The sequence below is a fragment of the Petaurus breviceps genome, unplaced genomic scaffold, assembly GCF_028583685.1.
Source record: "Petaurus breviceps papuanus isolate PSGF00001 unplaced genomic scaffold, PetGlider_PUasm1.0 126, whole genome shotgun sequence".
In the NCBI taxonomy this organism is placed as follows: domain Eukaryota; kingdom Metazoa; phylum Chordata; class Mammalia; order Diprotodontia; family Petauridae; genus Petaurus; species Petaurus breviceps.
The window spans coordinates 29,077,142-29,098,331 of record NW_027185655.1 but is presented as its reverse complement, the minus strand read 5'-3'; the positions used below and the strand labels follow the sequence as shown (position 1 = coordinate 29,098,331).

General features: G+C 40.3%; 1 protein-coding gene across 1 annotated transcript in view; it reads left to right on the top strand.

Annotated features, from left to right (window-relative positions):
• The window catches only part of MANBA (mannosidase beta), a 122,642-nt gene extending 102,005 nt beyond the window's left edge, over positions 1-20,637 (top strand). The window contains exons 13-16 of the mRNA XM_069098617.1: positions 3,227-3,371; positions 10,071-10,213; positions 17,383-17,640; positions 20,267-20,637. Of these exons, the coding sequence (XP_068954718.1) occupies positions 3,227-3,371; positions 10,071-10,213; positions 17,383-17,640; positions 20,267-20,491 (771 nt within the window). The 3' untranslated portion in view covers positions 20,492-20,637. The remainder of the gene's footprint in view (positions 1-3,226; positions 3,372-10,070; positions 10,214-17,382; positions 17,641-20,266) is intronic.
• Positions 20,638-21,190: the final 553 nt, after the last annotated feature.

Genomic DNA, 21,190 nt, shown 5'->3' with positions numbered 1-21,190 from the left:
TGTCACGTAGCCTCCCATGGTTATCAAAATTTTTATTTGGTTTCTTTGAGTTTATTGTCACTGTATCATAGTTTTCCTCCCCTTCTTCACCCTCACTCTTCAGTCTGTTAAAGAAGTGGAATTAATCAAGAGACTGGGCACCTGGAGCCCTAGGTTTCAGCTCTCACTAGATGTGTCCAGCCTCCACACCCCTGTCAGCCATATCTAAGTAGTACCCTTTGGTGATCTCAGTTATTTGTAGAGAGGTCTCTGTTTTAGGCATCTATTGTCTAAATTTTACCCAGAATGTCTTTCCCATTATAATATTGTTGCTATAGTGATAGCAATTGTCCTTTGAATTGTTTCGACACATTTTTTTCCCCAATAGAATCAGTATGTGTGGGGTATTATGCCTATAATGAGTTTGCAGATGTTTACAGATATCCACTGATATCTTCTGGGTGTTAACCACTTAACATCATCCCCTTGCTCCTTCACCCAGAATAGTGTCCTTCGATCTGAAGGACTGGGCAAGTTATCCTGTATTTCTGAGCTACAGGAAGATTTGCTGCTCTGCCCCAGACCCTCCTTCTTGGGCTTAATCAGGCCTGAATTTCTTACACGACGTGGATTAGATTAACTTCAGCCTTTTTGTGGCCTTAGCGACACGGCATGGTGCCCGGCACATAGTAAGTGCTTAATAAATTGATTGAGCATGCCAGGCCAGAGGTAGAATTCTACGTTATGACTATTTCTCATCCTTTTTCATTTTCCATGTTTTTAATGTGAAGTCAGTCGATAAAACATCCATGTGCCTTCTGACCTAGTCCAGTCCCTGAGTAATATGACTAAATTGAGATTTTCTCATTTTTTTTCTTAGAAGAAAGTCTCATTTTTCTATGTCTGACCACTCTAGGGAACTTGACTCAGGACTCTAGGTTTGACCTCTCTCCACCTCATGAGTAAATCTAGGTTCCAGGAAAGTCTGAGACACAGCTTGGCCTTCTAACTGACTCTGACCTTGGTTGATATAGTCTGAAGATGAGGATTTTACTATGCTATGATATTACTATGCTAACATAGACCTCAGGCATAGATTCCAGCTGTTTAGAGTGTAGGGTATGGTGTGCATTTATTAATCTCCTTCTGTGTGCAAGCTACTGATCTAGGCACTGGTGCTGTAAAGACAAAGGTGAAGCAGTCTTATCTCAGGCAGGTTACATTCTGGAGGAATCATCATGTACATGAAGAAGTCAGTGCTTGGCGACTCCCAGGATGATAAATTTAGAGCAGAAGGGACAGTTTACTGTAAATCCAACTGCCAAGAGACCTCTCTCTCTCTCTCTCTCTCTCTCTCTCTCTCTCTCTCTCCCCCCTCTCTCTCTCCCTCCCTCTCCCTATCTCTGTCTGTCTGTTTCTTTCTCTGTCTCTCTTTCTCTCTTCCTCTCCCTTCCTCTCTCCCTTTCCCTCCCTTCCTTTCTCTCTTCCTCTCCCTCCCTTTCTCTGTCTCTCTCTCTGTCTCTGTCTGTCTGTCTCTCTCTCTTTCTCTTCTCTCTGTCTCTGTCTCTCTTCTCTGTGTGTGTGTGTCTCTGTCTCTCTGTCTCTGTCTCTCGTCTCTCTCCTCTCTCTTCCTCTTTCAGCCTGACAATTATGAATGGCCTGAGTATCATCATAGGATGCAGTATGGTACAGGGGAAAAGACCTGGAATCAGGTGACTTCAAATCCTTCCTTTGAGACTGCTTTGTAAATCCTTTAACCTTTCGGAGCCTCAGTTCTCTTATCTGTAAAATAGAGCTACATCACATCTGACAAGGTCACTTCTCTACTACATAAATTTCAATAGCTCCCTGTTACCTCAAGGATCAAATAAATCTCTGTTAGGTATTTAAACAATTTAATCTCCTGTATATATGTATATGTATGTATACATGCATGCATGTATGTGTGTGCACATATACATACATACATATGTGTGTATACACACACATAAACCAACCTGGCCTTGTCTCTCCTCCATGTATGTGCTTGTCCATCTCCATCTCTATGCCTTTGTACTAAGTTGTTTGCCAAGCCTGGAATGCTCTCTCTCCTTCCCTCTGTCTCTTAGGATCCTTAGGTCCCTTAAAGGCCCAGCTCAGGCATCACCTTCTGTGTGAGACCTTTCCTATACCATCCAGATGTTATCTCCCGCCAGGTTATTTTGTATCTGTCTGCCTATGTGCATCTTGTTTCCCTGGGCAAGATTGTAAACTTTGTGTCCCCAGTGGCTACCTCATAGATGACTGATTTATTACATATAAATGCTTAATAAGTGATTAGTACCTTGTAGTACCTTGCAGGGTAATATTATTGGAATCAAATGAGATGTTTTATTTAAAGTACTCTGTAGATTGTAAAGTTTTGTGTAAATATCAGCAATTATTTTTGTAATTATTTCCATAATAGTATCTGAGGGTTTGCTTTTTTCTATTTAACTTTTTTTTTTAAGCAATCGGGGTTAAGTAACTTGCTCAAGGTTACACAACCAGTTATTTCTGGGTGTGGTGCTGAGTATCTGAGCCCAGATTTGATCCAGGTCATCCCAACACTGGAGCCGGTGTTCTTACTCACTGAGCCACCTGGCCGCCCCTAAGCAATTGGGGTTAAGTAATTTGCTCAAGGTTACATGGCCAGGTGTTTCTGGGTGGGTGCTAAGTGTCTGAGCCTGGGATTCGATCTCCAGGTCTTCTCAACACTGGAGCTGGTGCTCTTACTCGCTGTGCTACCTGGCCGCCCCTATTTAACTTTTTTCAGTTAACAAAAATCTTTTTTCTCTCCTTCTTAACTTCCTCTCACTTCTCCCCCAAATTGAGGGAAAAAAAGAAAGACAAATGAAACCCTAATAACAAATATGTATAGTTAAGCAACATATATATGTGTATATAATATGAAGAATACATATGTATGTGTGTGTTTACATATATATGTATGTATATACAGACAAATGAAACCCTAATAATCAATATGTATAGTTAGGCAAAATATACATATACATGTGTGTATGTGTGTGTATACACATATTACATACACACGCAGACACACACAGAAACACACACATAAATGTTTTTTGCCAGACTATGCACGGTGTCTCTTCCTCAGGAACTCAGTTCGGGGCTGTCTTTCATCGCTTCAGCTGTCTTCTCTCACAATTTCTTACCCAAGACTGGATAAATGGAAGTGCATCTTTTGTGTCTTCTCTTAAATCAGGTGATGCAGGCCCAGTGCATAAAGACAGAAACAGAGTTTTACCGGCGAAGCCAGAGTGAAATAGTACATGGTGAAGGCCACACCATGGGGGCCCTTTATTGGCAGCTGAACGATATCTGGCAGGCCCCGTCCTGGGCTTCGCTAGGTGAGTCTCTTGCTTGATAACATTATGAGAAATCTTGTGGCTCTATGCATATGATAAAGTGATATGTAAGAAGTGATGGAGACCTCAAAAGAAGGAGGTGGACTGAGAAAACAAAGTACCTGAGAGGGAGAAAATTGGCCTCCCCAGAAATATGTGAAGATGAGACCCTTCTGCAGATGTAATACCTGGATTCTCCCCAGAGCTCCTCTCTCAGAAGAAGGACACAAAGCACTCAGGGGCACTCCTGTGTCAGTCTAGTCCTGCCGTCTGCAGCCCCCAGCACAGTCACTGGCACATAGGAGGCAGGCAGCTAAGGCATGGTGTAGCCAGCATTAAGCCTTGACAAAAGTCTTGTCGACAGAAGGACAAGGGGAATCTATTTCAGTTTGAACATTCGCTTATCTCATAATTGTTGGTGGGGATTTTGTTTTAGAGGACTTTGAGGGAAGAGAGTTAGCCCTTCAGCCTGCATGTGTTTCAGAGCATTGAGTCTGGGGAGGTAGTCATTTCAAGCAAGAATTCCCAAGCCTTCATGCCTGCCTCACCTGTATTTCCTGTAAGTCACCTTTGCCCTATTATCTTCCTTAAGTCAAAGGGACACTAGTACCTGCATTCCAAATGACTAGATTATAGATGTTGAACTGAAAGGAACCTCAGAGAACATCAAGTTCAACCTGTTCATTTTGCAGATAAAATCTAGCCCTAAGGAGGTTATGTGACTTGCCCAAAGTTGCCCTATTGGATTATTTCTTGAAACTTTAGGGTTACCAGAATCACTTTGCTGAATCACCTTTGAAATATCTTCGGTGATGGAGAATCTTTATCTTTTGATGAGGAATTTGAACTTTGGGAAAAGCTAAAGGCTATTCCCAGAATCAAATGCTATTAAATCAGGACCAAGCCTTAAGGATCGCCTATTCCAACATCTTCATTTTATACATAAGAAAATGAGGCTCAGACAAAGTGATTTGGCTGAAGTACACGGCTTAGTTAGGGATAGAATTAGACTAGAAACCTGTTCTCTTGAATTCCAGTGCGATGCTCTTTCTGCTATATCATTCAGATTCATAGACGATAATTTTGGGGCTGAGGGTCCTCAAAATTATTAGATGTAACTATACCATTTCAAGTGATTCTCGTGAGCCCAGCTACTAGATGAACAAGACGTCAGAGTTGGCCTTTTCTAACTCTTCCTTTATGGTTCTAGAAACTTGGGTTTTTCCTGACTCAGAAGGGCAAGACCTTGTCTGCCTGAATTCTGCATCGGGCACGGCAGGCACTGGGTGTAGCAGCGATTGCCAAACCCAGGCAAGAGGGGATGCAACTATGGAGCATTGAGGCTGGAACCTATGAAGCACATGGTGGCAAAGGATCCACTGGCTTGTTTTTTCTCTTCCTCTCTTCTTTCTAAAGTTATTTTCCCCCCTCAAAATTCTCTCTCAGCAACATAACCACATTATATCCCAGTATCCCAGAATCTTCTGGAAAATACTATCTGGAGAGATTCCTTATAATAATAAATTCTAATATTATGTTAATAGGCATATTAGAGGTCTTTAGATAGAACTTTAAGCCTGGACTCAGGAAGACTGGAATTTAAACTTGACTTTAGACACTGACTAGCTGTGTGACCCTGGGCAAGTCATTTAACCTCTTTGCCTTGGTTTCCTTATCTGTAAAACAAAGATAATAACAGCATCTACCTTCCAGGGTTGTTGTGAGAATAAACTGAGATAGCATAAATCTCTTTGCAAACCTTAAAACACTATGTAAATGCTATCATCATCGTCATCATTGTCATCAGCATCAAACCAAAGCTCTTTGTGAGGTCCAAGTGATATGTTCATTACAGATGAAGGGGATCTTGCTTAATTCTTTCCCAAGAAAATTGAGGCCATCAGCTCCCTTCACTGTCATTTCCCATTCTCTTCTGCTTTGTTCTAGTCTTGGAGGAAGAGGTGGTCTTTCTCCTGAAGGCCAGCTACTCTCCTTTTGCCCTTGATCCTGTCTTCTCTGACCTCCTCCAGAGGCTTTGCCCCTTTGCCCTTTCCCTAGAAATCTTGTCTTCGTTTATCAGCTCTGCTGCTTTTTACTGACATGTCCACATCTCTCCCATCCTTTCTAAAAACCTCAAAAGCCTTCCCTTGGTCCTGCTCCATTCTCAAGCTATAGCCTTTGTCTCTCTTCCCTTTTCCCATCAAACTTCTAGAAAAGAATCTATCTACACTTGTTGGTTTCATTTCCTCAGATACCACTCCTTAACTTTTTTGCAATCTGGGCTTCCAGTGAATGAATGAAAAAGCATTCATTAAGACGATTGAACCATAATTTTTTCACTTTCTTTATTTTTCTTTTTTTCCCAACATGGATAATATGGAAATATGTTTTTCATGTGAAAACAAGTATCATTGCTATCACATTTTTTGCCTTCTCAATAGGTAGGGGAAGGGTATAAGAGAAGGAGAGATTTTGGAAAGTTAAAATAAACCCATTCTTTATGCTCTTACTTGTGCCATGAATTATATACTAAGCCCTGAGGATACAAAGGGAAAAACAGAGACAGCCCCTGCCCTCAAGGAGCTTACATTCTAATGGTGAGACAGTACACTTAGGGGAGTGGAAACCAGTAGAGCCTTGGAGCCCCACCAGTTTATTGAAATTGCTCTCTCCAAGTTTACTAACCATTTCTTAATTGCTCAATTTGGTCCATCTTTTCTCTTTTTGACCTCTCTACCGTTTTTGACACTGTTGGTCACCAGCTTATTTTAGAAACCCTCTCTTCCCTGGGTTTCCATGACTCTACTCTCCCCCCTGTCCAGTCTTCTTCATCTCTTTTGCTGAAGTATCATCAGTGTAACAGTCCCCATGTGTTGGATGTAAGTCAAGGTTCTGTGCTTGGGCCCTTCTGTATCTCTCTTGGTGTCTCTGAACAGCTCCTACAACAGCTCCACTTATACTCTTCATGGAAGTGACCCCCAAATCTGCCAACCCAGCTCTCAGCCTTTGAGCTAAAATTCTACCTTTCCTACTGTCTTCTGGATATCTTTACCTGGATGTAGCAGAGCCATCTTAAATTTATGGTCCAAAATGGAGCTCATCAGATTCCTTCCACAACCCACCCTTCTTGATGTCCTCATTTTTGTCACCCTGTCAGTAATGCTCAACAACTGCTCCTTCCTCATCTCCCTTGTCCAGGCAGTTGCCCAGTCTTGATGCTGTCATCACAACACTTCTCAATCTGTCCTCTCCTCCCATGGCCCCCCCACCTTCATCACCTATCACCTGGGCTCCTGCAGCAGCCTCTCTATTTGTCACCTTGCCTCCGATTTTCCTCCTCTCTGCATAGCTGACAGATTGATGCCCTAAAGGAACAGGTCTGGTTTTGTCACTCCTCTAATCAAGAAGCTTCAATGAATCTTTAAATAAAAATGCCTTCTCCACTTCTCTCCCCTGGCTGTCAAATATCACAGTGATCTCTTTTAAGACACATAAATAAGAATTAATTGGAATTAAAGTTTTCAACAGTAAAACAATAACAACTATAATTTTTAAAATGATTAGATAGTGCATTTATACAAAAAACTTTCCAGTACATTTGGTAGAATAGTTTTAATTTTTTGTAGTCCATATATGTGAAAATTTCTTATGGTTATACCTCTCAGTACATCAATATCATGAAAAATATAATTCAGATTTATATGTGAGAGGACAGCAGGTTCCTCCCCCCCTTTGCAAAAAAGGGGGGAGTGGTAGTAGGGAGATAATTAAATACAGATGTGAACTATCTAAGATGAAATGCTATTCAACCACTAACTTTCTCTGAATCAATTTAAACATGAGTAAATGAAGAAAAGTAACAACTCAAAGACTTTAAGTAAAGTGACAGACCTGTTAACATGGATCATGTTACTAAATACGTTACCTCTTCTTACTTTACTCCATTGGGGTGAAAACTTAAAAAGAGTTTGCTTTACAAGCAGATTTCTTTTAATTGGTTTTACATTCCCTTAAAATCTCACACTCTAGCATAAGATTGTATTTATTAGCATTGATTATGTAGAAGTATTTACTTGTCTCTGTATTTGACAATGTATAAAACTTAATAGGCTCCTGGAAACACCCCAACCCCTCCTGGTAGCAGGTTTGACCTTCCATTGAGTCAAATTGGTGAGAATAATGAAAGGCCAAGCCATCTCTGCATGAATTTGTGGCATCAAACATTGAATCAATTAAGAGACTTACCAAAACTTAGGTTTTATAAATTGTCACTACAGTCAAGAAAAGAGTGCAGAAAGAAGGATGTTGCTGCCAGTTTACTGCATTAAAAGGTGATATTTTGGGGACAGCTAGGTGGCACAGTGAATAAACCATCAGCCTTGGAGTCAGGAGGACCTGAGTTCAAATCCAACCTCAGACACTTGACAATGAACTAGCCATGTGAACTTGGACGAGTCACTTAACCCCAATTGCCTTGCCTTCCCCTCTCTGAACAAAAAAAGGTGGTATTTTGTTTTATCAGTTTCCTTTCATTATTCATCATCTTTGGAACAGTTTGTCTTAAATGTTTAACTATATCAACTCTGTTACAGACTTGTGCAAGTTCCTTTTTGTCATCTGATTTGTCTCCTGGCTTCCATTCCTGGGTTTTTAAAAACTGGCTTTAAAAAAAAATCTTCCCCCCCCCCTTACATTGGAGTAGAGCTGTAGTGGGAGTTTCTGCTGAAATAATATTATTTATTGATGTCATAAAATTAACAGTTAGATACATCTACTTGAACTGTTCTATATTGTCCTTGTCAAATTCAGACTCCGTGTGTGTGTGTGTTTAACATTTTCAAGATTAAGTCCAACTTTTTGCAGTAGCTTAGCAGCTTTGCAGATGACTATTTAATACTATTGAAAAAAAGTGTCCACAGACCCTTGGACGCACATCCCTGACTTTAATCACGTATGATTGCTTGCTAATGTTCCTATATCCTTTCATATTCTTTTTTTTTTTTTTTTGCTTTTTTGGGAGGGCAATTGGAGTTAAGTGACTTGCCCAAGGTCACAGGACTAGTTTTTGTGTTAAGTGTCTGAGGCCAGATTTGAACTCAGGTTCAGGTGCCACCTAGCTTCCCCCTCCTTTTATAATCTTAATAAAGGCATAGTTTTTTGAAATGCATATGTATATATGATTGGAGTTGTTTATGGAGCTGTTTCTCTCCAAGAAACTTAAATTAAGACTGGGGGAATCAACATTTTCACCAATCCTATATTGAAACAAAAGCTTTAGTTCTTTGAAACATTTATGTTTTTCATTCATAGAATACAATAGTTCCAGCTCCATCTCTCAGTCCTCACTGGCACTCATCCCTCTGGCATTCTCACTCTAGAAGGTGTGGTTGGGAGAGAGGAGGATGCAGTTGTGGTGGTGACAGGGGACATACTCTGCTTTATTCCCACCTCACCTCAGTCACCTCACCTCCTTGCTTCCCGATATCCCATTGGTTCCCTACTGTACAAACCCTCTTCCCTCTCTATTCTAACCTTCAATAGCTACCAAAATGATTTTTCCTAAAGCTTAGATCTGACCAATGTTCTCCATTACCTCTAAGATCAAAACTCATCTCTTTGGCATTTAAATCTCTTCACAGCTTGACCCCTTCTTCTCTTTGAAATCTTATTCTCTCTCTACTCACTCTATTCCCGCTATATTGGTGTCCTCAGTGTTTCCAACACACAGTACTTTAAGTCTCATTTCTGTACTCTTGTACTGACTTTCCCATCTTCCTCACTTCATCCCTTGGTTTCCTTATGACCCAGCTCACATCCTTTCTTTTCCTCACATCCTTTCTTTGAGACTGTCCCCTTAATTATTTCTTATAGCATAGTAGTATTCTATTATACTCATATGTCATGATCTGTTTAGCCATTGTCCAATTCATGGGTGCCCCCATATTTTCCAATTATTTGCCACCACAAAAAGATAGCATAAATATTTTGTACATATGGGTCCTTTTGCTCATTCTTTTAGCTCTTTGAGGAATACACCTAGTCGTGGTATTATTGCTGAGTCAAAAGGTATACGCAGTTTAGTAAATTTTGGGGCATAGCTCCAGTTCACAGCCCCACCAACAGTGCTTTAATGTACCTGTTTTTCCACAGCTTTTCCAGCTTTTGTCATTTTCCTTTTGGGCCAGATTGTAACAGATTGGAAATTCTGAATTTCCCTATAAATATACTCTTGTCTGTAACAGTCTCTAGAGAGAGGGAGGATAATTGAAAACTTTGTTACTCCTTGTGCAAGCTTCCCTCCCTGGGCCTCGATTTCCTCATGAAGTGAGAGAGTCAGACTATAGGATCTCCATAGTCCCTTCCAGATCTAGTCCCATGATCCTGTTGGTATAGAACTATACTTCTTGTATCAAGTGGGTTAAATATTAGCCTGGGAATCTAACCACCACATGTACCATGACTGCCATTAGAAATTGTATTATGAGTTCCAAATATGTGATTTACAAACAATATTTGGTTAAGTGGAACATTGAGTCCCAATCTGGTACCATGTAAGGAATCTAGTGAAAATCTAAAAAACAAAAAAAATCTTTCTTTTGCTTTGAGCTTCTCATTTGTATTGTGTCTTCCATTTGGTTGAGCAAATCCCCTAGGGTTTGTTGCAGCCCCCTTTTTTACTCCTTTTTCTTTTTTCCTTTTCAGAGTATGGAGGCAAATGGAAAATGCTTCATTACTTTGCTCAGCATTTCTTTTCCCCACTGTTGCCAATTGGCTTTGAAGATGACGGTGTGTTTTATATCTATGGTGTCTCAGACCTCCACTTGGACTACAGGATGGTGCTTACTGTGAGTTCCATAGCTTTTTGGTTAGAGAAAGGCAGAAGGACAAAAGGGAACAAGAAATCAGTGTCTGTCGTCTTGGCTTAGGACGTTGTCCAGTTTATGTTCTACAGAAAGGTCTTCAGACACCTCTGTCAATATTGAGTTTCTGACCAGAGACTGGAGAAGGAAATGAATGTCAAATTACAACAATATCTTTTCCAAGAAAACCCTAAATGAGATCATGAAGAATTGAAAACAATTCAGCAATAGCAATGGCAAGAGAGTCTCTATGAAATGCCTCTTCTTTGATTATTTGTGCTTCCTGCACTGATGGAATGGCAGAAATGGAGCTTTGAATTTTTCTTTTTTTTTCTTCTAAAGCTTAATATGAGAAAAAAAATCTAGATGGAAAGGAAACTATACCTACAGTTTTGGGTGAAATTTAATAGGCACAAATGTTAAAATCTTACAATTGGATCCAAAAAATCAAATTCAGGTGGGTGAGATTAAGAGGGGGTGTGGTTAGATGGCAATTCATCTGATAAAAGGTCTGAGGCTCCTAATGGTCTCTGTATGAGTCAGTGTGATATAGCAGCCGAGAAATAGATTCTGGTTATAGTAACAACAGTGTAGTGTCTGAAAGACAGCTGCTGTTATTTTCCCTGTTTTACAGGTGAGGAAACTGAGGCAGACAAGTCATTGACTTACCCAGTGTCACACAGCTAGTAATATTATAAAAATGAACTCTTTTGAAAAAATTGTGAACTCTAATCAATACAGTGATCAGTTCATATTCCAAAAGGTTACTGGTGAAGGCAGAGAGGAGATCCCCCTATATTTTACTCATATATGGACACCCTTATATTGACCTTAGGTCATTACACAGCTTTTCACAGACCGACCCTGACTTTGAGGAAACCAAAAGAAAACTGCAGAATTCTTCACTGGAAAAAAAGATCCCTGACATACAGAGAACTTCATGTCTGTAGGGGAGTCTATCTTGGAGCCATTATTGAAGACCAGATTGTTTTGAGAGGTGGGGAAGTAAAGGGAATGTTAGACCCCTGTAATTGGAGAAGTCAGGTCAATGCTAATGGCAGACAGAGAAGGGGAAGTAAAAATTGTTAATTTCTGGCAGACGGGCTGGCAATATCAATTTTCATTCCTTTGGATCTATGGAATGTACATGTGCATGCTCTCAAAAAGTAGGAGAGGAAGAAATCCCCACCCATTTCAGCCTCACTTCTGAGACATCCTCAAAAAGCTGGAAAGCTTTGTTTGCTAGTAGCATAGCTTTAAAAAAAAAAGTAAAACAGAATTCTGCATTTTTATGAAACTTGATTTAAAAAATATTTCAAACTGACTAATCATGAGAAGCCCACATTTATAAAAAATTCACATAACTCTCCAGCACCATCCGCTTTCCATGCCTTTGCTGTTTTGGCTTCTTTGTTTTCTTCAGGGTGTTTATATCCTTACTAAAGTCAGTTTTCTTCTTTTTCCCCATTGGGTTACTTCTCTGCCTTTTTTGTAGGTGCTTTTTAGTAGTTGGGTCCTGGCTTTGGAGGGACATGTTTAGCAGATAACTATGCTGATCTCTGTTTATTTTTCATCTTGGCCTTATCTCCCTGAGAATCTCCCTCAGTCCTTCTCCTGGGTATGATGGTGATGGTCGTGAGATGGAGGGCAGGAAACTTGGCAGCACCAGAGTCTAGGCATGGGGTGTGGTAACTGGTCCAATGGTTGTTCCCATTTCCTCTTCCTCCTCCCTATTTCTATTATGACTAAGATTCCTTTTCCCCATGACTTGGTTAGAATTTTTCAAAAGGAATTTTTTTTTCCAGGAAAGTAAATGAAAATGAATGAGTTTTAAAATTAAGCACAGGTTTCTTTAGGATAGAGCCTAACCACAGACTGACTTGATTAGCAGAGCTTTGGGGATACTTTAACCCCGGTTCCTTTTCCTCTCTGGAATTGAATAGGGTGTGCTAGATTTTTGAGCCCACAGTAGTTTTGGGAAGGTGGCATTTCTGCCAGGTCGGTTTTGTTGTTTTTAAAGCAATTGGATTTAAGTAACTTGCCCAGGGTTACACGGCCAGTTATTTTGTGTGGGTGTTAAGTATCTGAGGCTGGAACCGATCCTGGGTCCTCCCAACTGCGGGGCCAGCACTCTTACTCACTGCATCACCTAGCCGCCCCTATTGTTTTTTTTTTAAAACCTTTCTTTTTGGATATCAACTCCCATGTCAACACTGTTGACTTTGAGCTATGTTTGGCTTCCTTCTGGGAGGAGGAAACTGCTTCCTTATCTGGCCCTAAAGAGCGCTACCTCCTTTAGCCTCAGGCCCTCTTGCATTGACTTTGTAGATATATATATATATATTTTTTTTTTACTCTTCTGTGACTCTGTATTCATCACCAAAAGTTCTATGGGCCTGGCCTTTTGCTCTTTCCAGGTAGATTGCCTGAATCTTATTCATCTTCCTCTTATTGAGGCTATTTCAGCCCATCTGTAAGCCAGACATTCTTAAAAAACATTTTTTTTTCAATAGCTAGTGGTTTTTTTCTTCCTCTTATTTCTCTACTCTCACAGCCAACCAAAAACAAAACAAAACATTTATAACAAATCAAGAATAACCAAGCAAAACATATTCCCACATTAGTTATATCTAAGAATGTGTCTCATCCTGCATTTAGCCCTCATCTCCTCTGTCAGGAGGTGGGGGGGAGCATATTTTAAAAAATACATATGTATATATATATTTTTTTTCCTTTATTTCATTGACTATGTCCCAGTTACATGTAAACAAATTTTAACATTCATTTTTAAAAATTTTGAGTTCCAAATTCTCTCCCTTTTACCTCTTCTCCACTCCTTGAGAAGGCAAGCAATTTTATATCGGTTATACATGTAAAGTCATGCAAAATGTATTTCAGTATTAGCCCTGCTGCAATCTTGTCCTGGTTCTGCGCACTTCACTCTGGATCAGTTCATATGAGACTTCGCAAGTTTTTTCTGACACTATCTTGCTCTTCATGTTTTATAGCACAATAATATTCTATCACAATCATACACTACAAACTTATTCAGCCATTGATGGGCATTCCCTCAATTTCCAATTTCTTCCCACCACAACAATAGCTTCCTATGAATATTTTTGTACAAATAGGTCCTTTTCCCCCTTTTATTTGATGTCTTTGGGATACAGACCTAGTAATGGTATCACTGGGCCAAAAGGTATACATAGTTGTATAGCCCCTTGGGCATAGCTCCAAATTGTTCTTTAGAATGATTAGACTGGTCCACAGCTCTACCAGCAATGAATTAGTGTCACTATTTTTCCATATCACCTCCAAAATTTGTCATTTTGGAATTTTCTTTGATCATTCTCTTCAGTGCCCTGAGAGTTAATTTACAGAGCTTGATTGCTCTGTAAATTTCCTTTTCTGTCACGTTAACCAGTCTGATAAGTGTGAAATGGTAACTCAGAGTTGTTTTGATTTACATTTCTGTAATCAGTAGTGGTTTAGGACACTTTTTCATATGCCTGTTGATAGTTTTAATTTTTTTCTTCTGAAATCTGCCTGTTCATATCCTTTGACGATTTATCAATTGGGGGAATGGCTTTTATTTTTATAAATTTGGCTCAGTTTCTATTTGAGAAATGAGGCTTTTATCAGAGAAAGTTGCGTAATTTTTTTCCCTAGTTTCCTCCTTTCCTTCGAATTTTGGCTGCATTAAAACTTTTTAATTTTTATGTAATTAAAATTATCCATTTTAGGTCATGTGATCTTCTCTATTTCTTGTTTGGTCATAAACTCTTCCCTTATCCATAGGTCTAACAACTATGTATTTCCATGGCCCCCTAATTTTTGTTATTACCCTTTATGTCTAAATCATTTATCCATTTTGACCTTATCTTGATATATGGTGTGAGATGTTGATCCATCCCTAGTTTCTGCCAAACTGCTTTCCAATTTTCCCTGCAATTTTTGTCATATGGTGAGCTCTGGCCCCAAAAGTTTGGATATTTTTGTTGACCAAACACTAGATTGCTATGGTCATTTCCTACTGTGTATTGTGTACCTACTCTATTCCCCTGATGCACCACTCTCTTTTTAAGCAAGTACCAGATTGCTTTCATGATTACCAGGAAATATTTTTCATTATTCTCTGGAATCACGACTGGTTAAGTTTTTAAAAGTTGTTTGTGTAATTTGATTTTCTGATTCTGTTTGCTTCAGTTGACATCAGTTCATGCAATTCTGCCCAGGTTTCCATTGCATTCCCTAACTATGGTTTTATTCATTTCCCAAGTTGATGGGCACAACATTAGTTTCCAGTTCTTTGTCACTCTAAAAATAGATGCCATAAATGTTTTTGTACATATTTTTGTACATAAAGTAGATTGTGAATTCTTCACAGTTGTTGTTCTAAGTCAGCACCTGGGTCAGAATAGTATAAGCTCTTTGAAGATAGGGACTGTTTCACTTTTATCTTTGTACCTTTGGTACCAGCTCAGGGCCTGGCACATAATAAATGATTATTAAATGTTGAGTTTAATTGAATTGATTGTCAAAGGTTGTGTAGGCCTTAGAACTGATACTGCCTTTGTCCAGGGTTTTACATCGTCACCTTTAAGAGCCATAAACGAACTTCTTGTCTCCAGTTTCAAAATCTGCTCTTCATTTCTGGTTGCCCACAAATCTCAGTGTCTTATTTGAGAGGGACATCTTTAGCTCTTGACTCATTTCCAGAAGAAACATGACTGACACAGCCTAGAGACCTATGTTTCTCATGATCCAAGATTCCCAGCTCTGAGTCTTCCCCAGGTTTTCTTTGATCATTCTCTTCAGTGCCCTGAGAGTTATCTTACAGAGCCTGATTGCTCTGATTTTATGATGTTAAAATTACTAAGCATATTACCTACCTCTTGACAAGAGATGATGGACTCATAATTTTTTTTGACATGACCAGTGCAGCAATTTTCTTTACTTGACTGTATGTTTGTAACAAGGATTTTGCTTTTCTTGCTTTGTCAATGGGAGCGTGAAGGGTGGGAGAGGTAAGAAGGAGGGAATGCACATATGAATATTAAAAAATAATTACTTAGCATCTTCAGCATAACAGATATAATTTCCACCAAGAAAACAAGAGTCAGTCCCTAGCAGTTCCAAACTGGATGGTGAATGGATGAATGGAGGGGTGGGAAAGTGGGAAGTTCTCGCTGTCTCAGCTTTGGATCTAGGAGAATAATCACTAACTTTCAGGAATTTCTGGTCTGATTTCCCAGTTTCAGGTGTGCCCAAGTCCTTCTTCTTGCCCCCTGCCTTTGGGGCATTTTTCCACTTAAAGAAGAGAGGGAAGCAGGGGAAAGGCAGCACCAGTCTTTTTTTCTGCCTTAGCAGCTCTGACCCAAGAACAGACTGGAGAAGTTCAAACTTGTAGCTAAAAATAAAGACAGTCTGTTTCATCTGCCTGTGTACTCCCTGGGCTCCCATTAGCATGGATAATTGTCAGTTTACAGTATTGTAGAGGAGGCCATTGAGTATGGGCAGCTGCTCTGGGCTCCTTCGTTTTCAGCAGGCGTGCTATGGCCTTTGGGGGCCATAAGTACTGACTCCTGCTTGTTGACAAAATGCCCTTGCTGGGATTTTTTATTTGGTGAACACAATTGTCTTCTGGGACAGACCTACCCTCATTAACCTCCCTCTTGGTTCAGAGGTGGTACTGATGGTGTGATTAACTTTCATTATATCCTGACTCTTTCCTCATCCCTTGAATAAGCCAAAGTATTCCCTAAGGCAAGATGTAGATGTCATCAGGAAACCAATTTATTTTAAATATTAAATGTTAAGAGAAGCCACAAGGGGCAGTAGATGGAGAGCTGGCCTGGGAGTCAGGATGACCTGAGTTCAGACTCCCCTTTGACATTTTCTTCTTGGGTGATCCTTTTTGCTTTATCGCCCTGGAAGTCAGTTTTCTCATCTTTAAGTGGAGGCATTGGATACCTGTGAGACCCCTTTTAGCTTTGTGTCTATGTCCTGCTTCTTAGAGAGTAATATGAGAAATATGAGAAAAAAATCTAGATGGAAAGGAATCTATACCTACAGTTTTGGGCGAAATTTAATAGGCACAAGTGTTAAAATCTTACAGTTGGATCCATCTTTCACCCATGCTGACTGTGTGACCCTGGGAAGTCACTTAATTTCTCAGCGCTCTAAGGTTACTCTCTTAAGACCCCACCGTTCTCAGAGCATTTTCAGGTTTGCATTGTTAAAGGGGATTTCCTCTTGGGATCTCCTTTCTCAAGGAGATTATGGATCTGTACCCCCCAAAACTAGCCAAACAAAAACCAGATAAAATGGCATCAGGGTAATTTTTCACCTCCCCCACTTTTTCTTTTCTACTTAGGTGGGTTAAGGGCTGTTAAGTTGCATGTTTCTCTCCTAAGAATCTTATGAGGGCCATGACTATATTTGTTTGAAATTTGAATATGCTTACATATACCTGTTAGTTCCTTTTTTGGCAATATCACCATTAAAATTCAGTGGTTGTTACTCTCAAGGTAACTGCTTATGGATTTTTTTTTTTAAATCAGTTTGGTCCTGATCCTTATTCCAGAAATGAACCACAGAGGGAGGATGAGCTCCACAGAATAAAGAGACAGGAACTGGGAGGACTCCCAGAATACTTTGGTTGGGCAAAATTGGAAAGATACAGACTTAAGGTCGTTGACTAATTCTGCAGAAATATGATGATAATTGGAATGTTTCAGAGCCAGCCAATTCCACAGGAACAGTGTCATAAATGATGTCATGGTGAGATTTTTCAGCTTCACAATGATATCTAATGTTCTCTTATATTGATGATGTAATTGTGGAAAAAAACCTTGGTTAGGGTACCAGGGTAGCTTCCCATCAGAGCATGAGGCAGCATGGAGTGTAATAAGATTGCTGGACTTGGGCTCAGGGAAAATCTTGGTTCACGTCCCACCTCTAACACTTAGATGTGGCACTAGGAAAGTCCTCTGACCGTCAGTCTCTTTTACTGAAAAGTGATGATGATTGTACATCCACAGCATAGTAAAAAATGTGAGAGTATGTAAACTTTAAGAAGCTATAGAAACATTTGTCAGTCTTAACATATGATGGTCCTAAATATAACTAATGACTGAAGGTGTCTTTTCCAGGTGAAAGTACACCGGTGGAGCTCTCTGGAGCCCGTGTGCTCTTATAGGACTGAACACTTGGTAGTGAAGGCAGGACAGGCAGCCCCTCTCTACAAGGAGCCAGTGGTGGAACTGCTGAAAAGGTGTGGCCAGTGCACAAGACAAAGCTGCGTCATCTCCTTTGACCTGACAGCTGGTGGCCAGCTCTCAAGCCCCACTAACTACCACTTCCTGTCCTCCCTGAAGGATGCTGTGGGGCTGGAGAAGGCACAGATCACTGTGAGTACCCACCTTAAAGTTCCTGAAGGGATATTGAGGTTACCTTTAGAGAAAGGTGGCCCCTCCTCCACAGCAGAGCCATAACTGAGGAGTGGCAAGTAGGCTTTTGCCCTAGAGTACCTGTAGGGGGGCGTGTGCTTCCTTGGCCCAGGGGAAGAGAAGAGAGGGAGGCTGCAGGTCCCTTGTGGGCCATTTTAGGGATAAGGAATAGGTAGGGACAGGGTCCTCTGAGGAAAGATGCTGTTCTTGGATTGCCTGGGGATGAGTTTGTGGGGCTCTTGGACCACTTTCTACCATTGAGACAGAGCCTTTGAGGGACCTTTTTAGGTGGTGAGATGGCACAGGAGATAGAGTGCCAGGCCTGGAGTTGAAGACTTAAGTCCAGATCTGTTCTTGTACACTAGTGTGACCCTGGGCAAGTCACTTAACCTCTGTTAGCCTCCATTTCTTTATCTGTAAATTGGGGATATTATTAGCACCTACTTCCCAGGGTTGTTATAAGGATTTAATGTTTTATGCCTGGCACATAATAAGCTCTATATAAATGTTAGATATCATCATCATCATCATCATTATTAGTATTGTTATGAGCCCAAGAGGAGATGTCCTCTAGACCTTTTTCTTCCTAGGAGAAAGGGCACGTCATGGGCATCACAGCATGTTCCTCCCTTGGAAAGGGGGGAGGCAGCACATCCCTCCATAGCAGGCATCAGGGACTGGGCATTCCTGCAGGGAAGGGACTCTTTAGGGTCCCCAGTGTCATAGGAAAGAGAGCTACTCCCTGGAGTGGGGAGTGATTCTCTAAACAAAGGAGTGCCCAGGAAGATGGGCACTAGAGCCCATGTAAATGTGACAGGAGAATATGTGTTTTAGGTTGTCCCCAGTTTGCCGGTTATGTACATCTAGAGGGGTGGTTAGTGGGGCGTGCTTGTTTTGCTCCCTAATTTTTGGCTTCCTCAATGGCTTAATCATAAAAACTCCCCCTGGAGTCAGGAAGACCTGAGTTCAATTTGGCCTCAGACACTTAACATAAAAAACTAGTCGTGTGACCTTGGGAAAGTCACTTAATCCCAATTGCCCTCCAAAAAGCAAAAATTTAAAAAAAAAAAAAAACCTCTATCAAAATTTACTGCAAACCAAAGATGGAATGGTCTACATTTTAAATTTCTCAATGACAGTGAAACATGTCTGCCTACCTTTGACTCAGAAAATACCCATTTTATTACAATGTGTGTAGAGGCCCATTAATTAATTTGTTGATTTTTATTGTTTTTATAGAAAATGTTACCATTCAAATTTTTCCACTGATATACATTTCTGCCCTACTCTGTGTAGAAATCCTAAACTGATAAGCCTGGCACACAGCAATCACTTAATAAATGCTTGATGCTTGATTTATAAGGTTAAACTTATATATATATATATACATACATATATATATATATATGGATTTATTCTTGCTTCTTTTTGAAGGAGGAATAATTAACCTTTGGAACGGATTTCATCTTTACTTACAAAGCTTATATTCCTTAAAATTATCTTCCCCTTTCATATCAGAACCAAAATATAAGGGAAAGGTGGGGAGTGCCATCCACTTGGATCCATCCCAAAAGAGCAAAAGAATTATGGAGTTAGAAAAGTATTTAGTCTTGGAATCCTCAGGCCTTTGGATTGAGGAGAGAGTGAAAAGGATGTCATGGGGGAGAAGAATCTTTTCAAACCAGTTTTATTCTTGTCTTCTCTCATTTGGACTTTTTTTTTTTTTAACAACCTTTATCCTTCTCTTCACTAAACCATGATGCTTATTAAATTAAGTCCTTTTTAGGAGGGAACATTTTTTGTGGTGGTGTTTTTTGGTTTTCATAAACCCACCAATCTTTCTTCCTGTTGAGGAAAGAGACGAGTCTTCTGCAAAGAGGCAACAGATGTGTCCTTTGCGGTGTCATAAAGATCAAGCAACTCTGGAGCCCAGGTCCTTTCTGTCCAATTCTCCCCTCAGCATCAAGTCGTAAGTCTTGAGAAGAGAAAATCTCCAATCTGAAATGCTGTCAGCATACAGCAGGGGAGAGTGGGGTGCTTCCTAGGAATACCAAACATGCCTGGTGGGGAAGGATTCAAATGGCTCTGATGACAGCCTAGTGTCTAGCTAGTAATTTTACTCAACTATATTCTATAACCCACAATGGTGAAAAGGAGAGCACTGGTTAATCCATCAAGAAGTCAAATTGAGTCTCCATTTTTCCAAAGGCTTTGTTTGTCATGTGATCTTACTACAAGTCACTGAAACTTCCCAGGCTCTCTTTCATCTGATGTAGAATGCTACCCCTCCTAATGATGTTGTAGTGCTGGAATAACCTCTTAGTGAAGGTTTTGGGATAATCTATGTATGAAGGGCAGGCAGCTGAATTTCTTGTTTTAATCAGCATTTTCTTCAACCCTTAATGAATCATATCATATGTTTCTGCAAATGTCTGAAGCAAAAAGTGCATGAATGTATGACTAGGGGTTATCCAGTGGTAATTACCCAGAAATCCTCTGACATTGACCGTAGCAGTACAGTAGTGATCACACCATAGGCACAGGCATACTCCAGGATAACTCATTCTATCTATGTTCTTTCCTCCAGGCCAAGATAACCCAGCAAGGGAACACATACAATTTTGAACTCAGAACCACAGCCGTCGCTCCTTTTGTTTGGCTGGATGTAGGAAGTATACCGGGGAGATTTAGCGACAATGGTTTCCTCTTAACAGAGGAGAGAAAAACAGTATTATTTTACCCTTGGAAGTCCACCAGCATTACTGAACTTGAAAAATCTCTTCACTTGATTTCACTGGCAGACATTTACTGAAGAAATCCCTGTTTTTTTCAGTGACCATATAAAAAAAATAAAAATCACATGATTATATATGTGCCAGAAAAAAGCTTTTGAAAACTACAAACCTTATTTTTATTGAAGGTGCTGGAAAACATGAGAATAAATGGACCTTTCCTTGATATGATTGTGGAAAGAGTTAATACTTCCTAGGGCTCTGTCCTGTAGGCTGGGCTGTTTTTTTTTCCTAGGGCCCTACCCCATGTAGGCATCGAAAACCATCCTTGCTTACCTTGCACTTGGAGCAAAAAATTTAGATGCAGATAGAGTTTTGTGGTCAGCAACGTACAAATGAGCCAAGTTCAAGGTGTTATAGCTGTTCACCTGGGTGGGCTTCTCTGATTGAGAACCATCATGGATAATAGAGAAGCTGGAAAGCTGGGCTCAGCTGAATCAGTGAGGGAGATGAAACTGTATACCCAGGTCCTGAATATATATGGTGGGAGGAAATCCCTGAGAGAGACAGAGAGAGAGAGAGAGAGGGAGGGAGAGAGAGAGAGAGAGAGAGAGAGAGAGAGAGAGAGAGAGAGAGAGAGAGAGAGAGAGAGAGAGAGAGAGAGAGAGAGAGAGAGAGAGAGAGAGAGAGAGAGAGAGAGAGAGACAGAGAGACAGAGAGAGAGAGAGAGACAGAGAGAGAGACAGAGAGAGACAGAGAGACAGACAGAGAGAGAGAGA